At 31.7% G+C, this 11,218-nt stretch overlaps 1 protein-coding gene and 2 non-coding genes across 5 annotated transcripts in view; 1 reads left to right on the top strand and 2 right to left on the bottom strand.

Annotated features, from left to right (window-relative positions):
- Positions 1-2,644: 2,644 nt before the first annotated feature.
- Positions 2,645-11,218, bottom strand: part of LOC129910992 (cytosolic carboxypeptidase Nna1) — a 146,231-nt gene continuing 137,657 nt past the window's right edge. For all 3 annotated transcript variants that reach the window (XM_055988616.1, XM_055988617.1, XM_055988618.1), the window contains 4 exons: positions 6,585-7,045; positions 6,340-6,534; positions 6,101-6,283; positions 2,645-3,093 (listed from right to left, as the gene is read on the bottom strand). In XM_055988616.1, coding sequence (XP_055844591.1) covers positions 2,703-3,093; positions 6,101-6,283; positions 6,340-6,534; positions 6,585-7,045 — 1,230 coding nt within the window. In that variant the 3' untranslated portion in view covers positions 2,645-2,702. The remainder of the gene's footprint in view (positions 3,094-6,100; positions 6,284-6,339; positions 6,535-6,584; positions 7,046-11,218) is intronic.
- Trnay-gua (transfer RNA tyrosine (anticodon GUA)) lies at positions 8,820-8,911 on the bottom strand. Its single transcript is given in 2 exon segments — positions 8,820-8,855; positions 8,875-8,911. It is a non-coding gene; the product is annotated as a tRNA-Tyr (tRNA).
- On the top strand, positions 9,112-9,211 carry Trnay-gua (transfer RNA tyrosine (anticodon GUA)). The gene is made up of 2 exons: positions 9,112-9,148; positions 9,176-9,211. It is a non-coding gene; the product is annotated as a tRNA-Tyr (tRNA).

Below are 11,218 nucleotides of genomic sequence, written 5' to 3'. Positions count from 1 at the left end.
ACTAAAGTTTAAAAGAAGCTGAAAAGTAGCTTTTGTAAAACCTTAATCGAAGCTGAAATGTTAGTTGGGCAGCCTTGGTTCAGGAATTTAACCCACCGATTTCGGTAGATTAGCTGCGTTTCAACGTCGGTTCAAGCATGAATGTGTCTATTTCTTCATATATGAACCTTGAACCAGTGCTAAACTTCAGCCTTGCTACCGATTTCAAAAGATAAAAATTGCTGATCCACGGATTAAATATTTGTACAACTGGCCCTTAGAAAACGAATAGCCCTACAAAGAAATAAAACATTTTTACTTTTGTAAATTTCCCACTTTTTCACTTTTTAGGTCATTGTAATGGCTTTATTGACCATTTTTCGAGAAAAAACACGAAGAAAATTTGTTATTTTTCAATTTATAATTTTTTAAAATGACATTTTATAAATTAAAACAAAAACAAATTTTCTGTTTAAGCCTAGTACGCAGCTGATGCGAAACTAAATTTTCCATACAAAATTTCGTGAAATCTTTAACGAAATTAAATTTGTTTTGTTTTTACTTTTAAACTTGTTTTCTGATACATGATTTTGGTTTTTGTCTCCAAGTTGTATTAGATTTATTTTTATTTGTTTCACCCAAGTAACAATTTAGCTTTCATAAGGGTCAATGCAAGCTATTTTTTGGCTTGCATTAGAAGAAGGACAGATCTTATGCAAATCATTTTGGCGCATTTTATTGAAATTGCATAGGACTTTCCTTCACAGGTAATCCACAAATTAATAGCTTGTGACAAACAGCTAAAAATGGCCTTACGAAGGTCTTCCTGCAGAGGGTTTATCTAATGCACAAACCGGATAACTTGCGTAGGATGTTATAATAAGGCCTTATAGAAGTTGTAATAAGGTGTTGAATTATGCATAAAAAATAAAAAGAATTTATTGAATTTTATTTCATTATTTTTATTTTATTTTGATTTTTTCTTTTTTGCATTTTCTACTTTTTATTTTATTTATTTTAATTTTTTTCCTATTTTGTTTTTTCTGTTGTTCTGAAATGATGAGAATATTATTTAAATTGAAAAAGAACACATTTTTTTATTTTCACATGACCCGGCCAGGAATCGATCCCACGTACCTCTGCATACCAAGCCAGCACCTTACCAGTAGACCATACTCGGATATTAAAGATGAGTGGAAAAAAGGGAGCTAATTGAAACGTCACATAAAAATGCAATGTTTTTTTTTCTAAAGCGTTAGTACCTGTCTACACGGTGATTTTTCAATCGCCTAAGCAGTGAGTTTGTAGGCAAGAGGGATGAGGAGTGAAGGGGGAAGATGCTCACGAAGGGAATTGAATTTTCTGAGGGTAGTACAGGTTCATTGCTAAATTGTTCCTCTTTTTGACGTTTGTTCCTAGAAAATGTAAAAGTGGAACGTGATTGGGCACAACAGTGTGTTAATAGTTAAGGCTTAACTACATTGGCTCAAAAAGTGAAAAAGTACAAAAGTGAAAATTTTCAAACGCATTTTTGTATAGTTTTTCGGCCTGAAAAATTTAAACAAATGATGCAGAAAGCTTATTTTTTGGTCTAATAAACAATTTGTATACTCTTTTTCACAAAACAATTGCGGTAGCCAGAAAAAAAATATTTTCACTTTTGTACTTTTTCAAAAAGTGGTGTATGTAGTTAAGCCTTTAGTTGAACTTTTTTTTTCAAAAACACACAAGAAACCCCAAAAGCAAAAAATAAGACAACTTTATATTTTTTTGTGTCAGCTGATTTCGGAACATTTAGTATGCAGTGCTGCCGATTTTTCTCGCTAAGCCCAGAGGCGTTTTTTTTAACCATTTAAGCCCGGTGGTAATAAAAAACACACCTATTACCTTTTTATGTGTACTGTGTATGCGCCATTGTCAAAAATATGATTATTTTGACAAGTCAGCACGCTACCTTAAAAAAAATATTTTTCTTACTTCAAAACCTATCACACTTTTTGAACACATCCCATTTCAAATATCTTTCAAAAAAAGAGCTTTTTTCTAGCAGTTTCCTTCTCAAAACTTCAAAGCTCTAAGCTCGAAAATTTCCCTTTTTTTGTTTAGGTTATGTCAAATTAAAAAAAATTCCCATCCCACACATCTTCTCAAACTGTCACTCATCTGTCTTTTTTGCAAAATATATCTGAAGGAATTTTCGTATATTTCCGTGCAAGTGCAAGAGAGTGGTGTTGTTCTTGTTGTTTATCTTCTGTTATTTTGCTTGTGTTTCCCCTAAACAAAACACAAAATAAAAACAAAACTTAAAAAAAAATTGTTTACAAAATCAAATAAATTATTTAATTTCAACAAATAAATAAAAACAACTGATACAAAAAACTCGGTGAGTTTTAATTCATAACTTTTTATCATCTGTCACTTGAAAAAAAAAAAAACTCCAACAAAAAGTCTCTTGAAATTGATTTTTTCCCAACTGCAAATTTCTTCTCATTTCTGTTTACACAATTTTACTTACCAATAAAACAAAAATTCTTGATAAGAACAAAATCAACATCATTCAATTTATTTCAATTTATATTTCTCGAGTAGAAAAAAACAATAATTTCTCTAAATTAAGCAACAAAACAAAAACAGAAACAACAAATTTATATTTTTTTTATTTATATTTTTTTTTTTTTTGATTTTGTTCAGAACTCGTGATAAGAGTCCTCTTAACTCGGCGATCATGATTTGCCGCCCTTTAATGATGTAACTGATTTTTTCTTCTTTAATTTGGTCCGAACTTTGCGAGCGAATGATTTCTCATTCTCAAGTTGACCAGGCGCTGTCGTTGCCTCTGCCAATGGAATCTCAATTGGTTTGTTTATGCTGACCAAGGAAGACCGTTGACGTTTAGATTTCTTTCCTGTTTGAACAGCGGTGGCAACTAAGCCTCCGGTTTTGAATTTCTTTGGAACGAATTGTTTAGATGAAGTTGTTAGGGGAGCTAGGGTTAGACTGGCATTTGGGGTAAATGGCATTGCTGTTTTCCGCGAGGCAATGGTATTCTGGGAACTTGCTTTGGCAAAGCAATTGATGATTCGTGAGGTCTCAGTGATCTTCATAAAGTTGCTTCTAAAATGGAAGAATATAAGATTAATGAAATGGATTTTCACAAGACTATTGAATGCAAATAAATTGAAAAACAAACTAAGTAAAATGCATCAAACTAAGTAAAATTATCAAGAAAAAATTCATTTGAGCTGTGTATCAATAACACTATTTACAACAACCAACATGATGCAGCCAGTAAGTTTAACAACTACTTTCTTAATATAGAGGAAAACAATCTACCTAATTTTAGGTCACAATCTTGTCTTAACTAAAAGATCCTCTTTTCCTCCCAACCATGCAGAGCTCTCTAAAAGACTCAAATGGCGGTTAGACTATCTCACGAAATCTTTCTATACAACAACGTTTTTACGACCTCTTTTTGATAATGCCTGCCAAGTGTAGTCCCCTTATCACAAAATACATAAATTAAGAGAATAGAGGCAATAACACTAAAGGGCCAAACCCATAGAATCCGTTGCGTCGAAGTTTTAAAATAAAATACACACGTTCTTAGGGGAAGCGACCCATAAGCGACGGATCGGACGGAGACGGACTTCCCATAAGAACGTGTGTATTTTATCGAGCTGTCAGTCAAAAACTTCGACGCTTCGATTCTATGGGTTGGGCCCTTAAGAGTTCTCCGTTTTGCCTTTAGAGGAATTCAATAGGTTGACAATTTTAAGTTGCCTCCATTTCAAGAACGTCTACAAATTATTAAACTTGCAATCTCTAGAAAAACGTCGTGAGGCACAGGACCATCTAGCCTATTTGAAGCAATGAGTTTTAATTTCAATTAACACTCTTAGATCTGTACCCTAATTTCATCAGGATCTTCATAAAACTGACTATGTTGAAAACAAACCAGTAACATGAAACGCAAATATTTTTTATTATAATGATAGCAAGATTACAAAAAGGAGCTTTCACAGCTGAAAAAAAAAATCTAGTCCCAAAATCTGCGCAAGGTTTGACTCTACAAACGTCTTTCATTACTTTGATCCAAAAGTGTTTCGATTCAAATTGTCATTTGTTCGAAAAAAATATTCAGCATAAGAATCAATGGAAACGTATTTACTTTAACTCGTTATATCTCTGAATTCACTTTTTGTGACTTGGTTCACTTCAGCTCTGAGCCCTCCATATGTTTGGATGGAACAGCCAAGAATTGTTTGTACATCCCAGATGTGATCAAATTTTTCCGGCGGCTATAGATTTATCTGAGAATAGCATTTTGAGAAAGTTGTGACGGCTATAGGCATAATTGGCCACTTTTTTCAAAAGTACAAGAGTGAAAATATTTTTTTTTCGTCAGCGCAGTTGGTCTAGGGCTCAGTAATAGCTTTCAGTAAAATTCATCAGTAAAAATTTTGTTTTGCTATATTGAATACTTTAATCTTTTATTTTGAGGAAATTTTTGATGAATGAAATTGAAAACATTTTTCCACTAATTTTTTCATAAAGAATTAATGCATTAAATTTTATTCACAAATTCATTTTATAAATTTTACTGATGAAATTTTATTTTACTGAACAGTTTACTGAAAATTCCATTTCGTTTTACTGATGTCGTTCCCTTTTTTTACTGTGCCATCATTAATAAAATTACTGATGCAATCAACAGTAAAAAAAGAAAACAAAATTGTTTGAGCTTTCTGCATCATTTGTTTTCATTGTTCAGCCCAAAAATCTATACAAAAATACATTTCAAAATTTTCTCTTTTGTACTATTTCACTTTTTGACCCAATGTAGTTAAGACTTAATAATAAGACGAATATTTTGATGAATTAAGCTACTGCTAGAACAAAGTTTCCGAAAGGCACCGTAATCTTTACCTATGGCAGAGTTTATATGATCAGAGGCAAATAACTCACTATTGATTATGACTTTTAGAATACGAAATTTTTTACATAAAAGAACTACATGTGTGGTTGTTTAGCATGAAAAAATATACGAAGATTTAGAGAGAACTAAACATTGCGATTTGTCTAGATTGAGTGTTAGTAGTATTTGTCTAGTCCAAATCGAAATATTTTCGAGGTCGTGATTCAGCCTACTCACCGCATCCGTCAGAAGTACAATTGTTCGCGAAATATAAATTTGGAAATCGTCAGTATATGTATTGTATATGTGTATGTCAACAAATTTAAAATTTATAGTGATATCGTGGATAAAGAGCGGGAATAGCAATAGCTACTATAGATCCTTGGGGAATTCCCGAGGATGAAAGTAAAAGACCTGAAAACCAGCTTTTGTTCAACCTTGTGTCCCACCAGACAAAAAATTGAGCATAAGTAATGCTGCGGATGAACTGAATCCATATTGTGATATATAAGATTGCTATGAAGTACATACATATCTTAAAATCAATGGAGTTAAATGCGTTTGAAAAGTCTAATAGACCCAGGAACGTAAGTTTATTCTTAACAAAATGTTCACGAATTTCATCCGTTATTTCTAGCAACACTGTATTGCAGCTATGATGCCTACGGAATCCCGATTGAAAAGGTGTGAAGAGGTTATTATTATCAATGTAACATACAATTTGCTTTTTTATAGTATTTTAGTTATTTTTGAAAGGCAAGGAAGTATGCTAATAGGTCAAAATCATCACATTTCATATGGATTCGATTATTTTTGAAAATAGAATGAATTATTGACGACTTCTACGCACTAGGGAAAACTGAAGTAGTTAAAATATGATTTTTTATATTATGTGTAAGAGACTTTATAGCGAAGGGGAGTACACATTTCAAAATGTTTTGGAAATTCCACCAGAGAATTGATTAGAATGCTGAATATCGGTTAACAGAATTTGATTTGACGGATTATTAGAACACATGTCGACAAAAAACTTAGATTTTTGTTCTAAAATGTTTCTACTATATTTTTTTTTAATGCAAATAATGCTATATGAACTAAAGTGTTATTTCTGTTGTAATAAATTAAAGAAATAAAATGAAATGAAACAAAAAATATGGAAGAACTATAAATTAAAAGTCCTCCACGAGATTGGAGAGAAAAACTCACTTTTTCTTGCGAACTTTTAGGTCTATCTCGAGTTTTGTTGAAGATTTGGCGGTTTTCTTTGGCCTTTGAGTGACGACCTTTTCGCCAGACAACTCGGGATTCACTAAATTCAGGTTCAATTTATTCCTATGACTGTAAGCGACTGTTTCTTGCTGCCAAGCTACTAGTTTTTGAGAACAGGCACTGAAAAAAAAAAACAATTTTTAGTAATTTTCAAAACAAATTCACTAAAATCTTACGCAAATAGAGCTTCATGTTCGTCAAGTTCCTTGTGTTTCTCTTTATTCCGATGAATTGGTGGGATTGCCCATGATAAAGGACGTGATCTTTCTCCACAACAGCCTACCTCTGGTGAACAACCAGTCCATATTTTCTTCTTCAAAGAGAATATATCTTCATTGGGACTTCTTTGGGTTTGTCCAACATTTTGGACCCTAGAACAAATTTTCAATGAAACAACTACATTCAATTTGACTGAACTTACCTTAATTTAGGTATATACTTTCCGCCACTATGTAAATTATGCCAAGAGTTTGTTCTTCTCGTAAGACTCCCAGCAACTGGTGGGAAATCTGTCGATAGCAATTGACTTGTTTTTGGCTTCTCAGGGGTTCTTGGTATTCTATTGTTGTTATTGGCCGAAGATCCTTGTTTTGCTGGTGTAACTATTAATTCGGGAGGCATTCGTTGAATTGGTGTTGGAGCACCATCACAAATTGTATCGATATATCGACGTTGCAGGTCTGATTGAAGGAGATATCGTCGTGATCTGGGAACTGTACTGAATATTCCTCCCGCATCGCCATCGGCAAAGATTTCGTCGTCGGTGGAGAAAAACAAATCAGAACCCGGATCGGTGGTTGGCATGTCGAGTGGAGTGCGTTGGTCGCGTTTGTTGCGTTGCACTATGTTCGAAGATTTGCTGCGTTGTTTCTTTTTTCGAACCTGTTGAAGGAGTTATTAATGGCTTAAGGCTATTACAACAAGTTTCGTTATCTTATTTAGGTGCAGGTGTATCTGAAAATCTAGCAGATATATCTGAGCTATGGTCTATTCAAATCAAAATTTTAAAAAGAAGTACCTAGGTGATTTGGACAAAATGAAATTATGTTGATTTTGCTGAGGAATTATTGTATGGGACAGCGAAGTAAGGCCTATGATTTCCCAAATACACCAGAATTTGAAAAATTCGTGCATGCAACAACTTGTGTCCATCTGTGACCTTATTAAAAAGAGAAGTTTTTACTCTCGAACCGTTAAAAAAAGAGGACTTAGATGATAAAAAAAGCAAAAGCCAACTAACATCAACAATAAAAATTTATTTTTCTTAAACAGTTATGTATAAGTAGGGGATCTAGGACACAGGATCAGCTGTTCAAACAGGAATTATTTTAAAACGATACAAAATTCGTTTTTTGTTCAAAGAAAAAACGCGTTCATCTCCTCAGTTATTGTTAATCTTTTGAATAGGTGTTTAACATCTCTAGAGAAGTAAATTTTGAAATAACATCACAAGTCTTTTTTTTGAATATGTACAGTGGGTAAAAAAAGTATTGGTAATTTAATTTTTTTTAGATTTTATGCTATTGTAACGGTTTTTTTTTTCGAAAATGTATTTTTATCTTAACAACCGAACAAAACCACACCTTCTGGTGTACATCAAAATAGTATTGGCAAAACTCATTGATCTTTGAATAAAAGCCCTTATTAAAGTACCGAAGGCTATTTCATACAAAAAAAGTTAATTAAAGTTCTTCGACCTATAAATCAAGGTTCTCGGCCTTGGAAAATAAAACAAAAATGGAAATTTCGCAAAAGTCTAAGAAGTTGAGTAGATGTGTTAAAAACAAAGCTATAATTTTGCACGAAGATGGTTTATCGTACAAAGAAATCGGTGCAAAGTTAAATATAAGTTTATTCCCTGTTTGAAGTATCATAAAAAAATACGGGTCAACCGAAATTATGAAAAGAAACAGGACGATATCGTTTTTTGATAGGGAAAAACTTGAAGTTTTTAAAGAGAATTGCAACCAAAAAATCCAAACAAGTGCCCCAAATATGGCAGTGAAATTCCAAAACACTACCGGTTAACCAAATTTTGCCAAAAAATATTTAAATAAATCCTGCGAGTTTTGGGAATCCGTTATATTTTTGTATGTATCAATGTTCAACTTGGATACATCCAAAAATATAACGGATTCCCAAAACATGGGAGTCTCTGAATTAAATTAAAATCGATTTAATTAATTTTGTACTGTACCAAAAAAAAAAAACGCACAAAACAAACTTTCTGGGCACTAAAACTAATTTTTTTCAGAAACGCAAAAAAACTTTTTTGAACATCCTAATTAAAAATATTTTTTTCAATTGATAATTTTATTAAAAGTAGAAGAAAGTATTTTTTTGCGCCACCCTAATGTAACACTGTTTACAAAATGTCTGTGTGATTAAAAACAATATTTTCGGGAACTGTAAAAAGGAACTATGTACTATATTTTTGCTGAACCCTTATTAAAGAAAAACTTCATTCTGTGGTAACTTTTTATTTTTTTTTTGTCTGACGTTTATGAACATTCAGTGAATGCTGAAAGTTTTACTTACGCAGGACTGCAAACATTCTACAGAAATGGTGTGCTCATTAATGCAACAAAGCAGAAAGACAATTGTTAGGTTAATTTTCCTTCATAATAAAAATTAAAAAAAAAAATCACTATGTGTCTCCTTCGAGCCGGATTTGAACCAGCGACCTATGGATGTCTATGATTTGTATTCCTCTACAGTCCACCGCTCTACCAACTGAGCTATCGAAGGTGTTGATAGTTGGTTGACAAAGTAACCACATGAAAAGCTCGCTCCAACTCTCGTAAGCTCTAAACTGAATTTCCCCACACGCAGAAAAGTTCTATAAGTTGTGAAAGTTAAGCTTTCCTGTAGAACTTTTTCATATAAACAAGAAAGCTCTCAAAGCTTCTTGCGCTTTGTCTTATTTATTTGGAGCACTTTCTGCAACACCTTCGATAGCTCAGTTGGTAGAGCGGTGGACTGTAGAGGAATTAAACAAAAAATATCGTAGACATCCATAGGTCGCTGGTTCAAATCCGGCTCGAAGGAATCAAGTTGATTTTTTTTAAATCGATTTGTCAGTAAAGGTTATTAAATAATTTCTATTTTTTGATTTTTATAGAAATGTAACTGACAAAAAAAAATTCCTTTGCTTCAACAAATTGACAGGTTCAAATTCTTAAAAAAAAAAAAAATGCCTTAAATGTTTAATAGATTTTCATGGCCAATGTCAGGGTGAAGCATTTTTTATTTGTTTTATAGGGAGCACTTAATTTGGCCTCAATTCGTTTCGTTTCTTCGATACATGTGCTTGACATCAAAAGAAGGCGGAAAGCATTTCATGAGTTGTTTGAATTTTTCGAATTGTTACAATTTTTTGTTGTTGTTGCTGCTTTTTTTTTAAATAGTTTTTACGTTTTTCTCTTCGTAGTGTAAAAGAGATTTGAATGAGTGAGGTAGCACTTAGCGAAAAAAAAATTAAACATGTGATTTTCGCTAAGCTAATTACCAACTGACGCCATGTGGTGGTTTTTTTGTTTTTTTTTTTTTGTCAACAATGAAAAGACACTAGAGTTTTGTAGGTCTTTGAATTTTATTTTGTGGGTTTTTAAAATAGAATCAATTAATACAATAAAATGAAAGCATTTTCAATTCTTTGCTTTTGTGACGATCTTTTGAGGAAATAATCGATTAAGGTTGGTTATTAACTCGCGATTGACATTGAAAAGAGAGAGAGTGAAAAGTTATTGGGACGGGAATTTGATAAAAACGAGGCCAGTATAGCAATTAATGATTAATTGCTTCCGATACTTTCAATGATAGAACGTCAATAGACATTAGCCACGTTTATTTTCAATGACATTGACCTCTTCGATATTGTACCAAAAAAGAACTATGTATTTCAAAATTCTTTGTCATTTTATTATTTTTTGGATCTCAACGATTTTAAATACCTTCAGTTTGTGAAGTGTTTCTTTTTAAATAGGTATGAAAATCAAAATAATAAATTAACTTTCTTTCTTTAAAGAACTTTATTTAATAAGAGACGTAAAAGCACAATATTAAACTATAATTTGGAACAAACAAATTTGTATACATATTCAAAAGAGTAAAATTTTTATAAAAAAAAACTTTAGTAGGAGAGGTTTTTGGAAGACAGATGCAAATTAAATAAATTGTTGATTTATGATGAGTACACCTTCCCAACTATTTTTTATAATTTTAATGTTGTATAGCGAACAAAGTCAATGTAACAAACTAAAAAAAATTAATTAAAAAAAAAAACCTTGCACCTTGAAGAAACTATCAGACACTTCCTAAATAATTGTTCACTGTGGCGTATACGTACTTTTTTCGATAGGTTATGTATTATAAATAAAATTGGCCACCAACTATGACCTTACGATATAAAATTCAAAAAGGTCGACAGGACATGTAGGTACATTAGGGTGTCACGAAAATATTTAAAAATTTTTTTTTTAATCCCTGCTTACCCAGTTAAATACAACCGTCAATTTTGTTGTTTTCATGATATTGACGGTTATTTTTTAATGGCTAAACAATTATGTATATACAAAAATTGAAATGTTATTTTGTGTATTCTTTGCCGATTTCTTTCTAACGGAACCTGTGTAGGTACTTCAATTTTAAATTTTTCTCAAAAATAATAATTTGAATAAAATGTACTTAGAAATTTTCAAAATCCAATTTTTTAACCATTTTGCGACTATACAGCCCAAACAACAAAAGCGATTTGCCTTGATAATGAAAGTTTTTAAAATATTAAACTGTTTTAAAAACAATTTTTTGTGTACTACCACAAAAAATGTCGTACTTTTGAAATTGAAAAAAAAAAATCTTGATTTCTTAAACCGCTCAATTGATTTTTATACAGAATCAAAAACTCGTTTTCGTTTTAAGATTTTTTTTTGTTTAAAAATCAAATTATATATTTTTTGTACATTTCTTACAACATTTAAATACAATTATTTTTTTAAATAATTTTCCACTTCGAAATTTTTCAATTTTAAGTAATTTTTGTTTTTATTTTATCTA

Source organism: Episyrphus balteatus, chromosome 2 (genome assembly GCF_945859705.1).
Source record: "Episyrphus balteatus chromosome 2, idEpiBalt1.1, whole genome shotgun sequence".
Classification (NCBI taxonomy): Eukaryota; Metazoa; Arthropoda; class Insecta; order Diptera; family Syrphidae; genus Episyrphus; species Episyrphus balteatus.
Note: the sequence above shows the minus strand (reverse complement) of the source record. Positions and strands in the feature narration are given on the sequence as shown.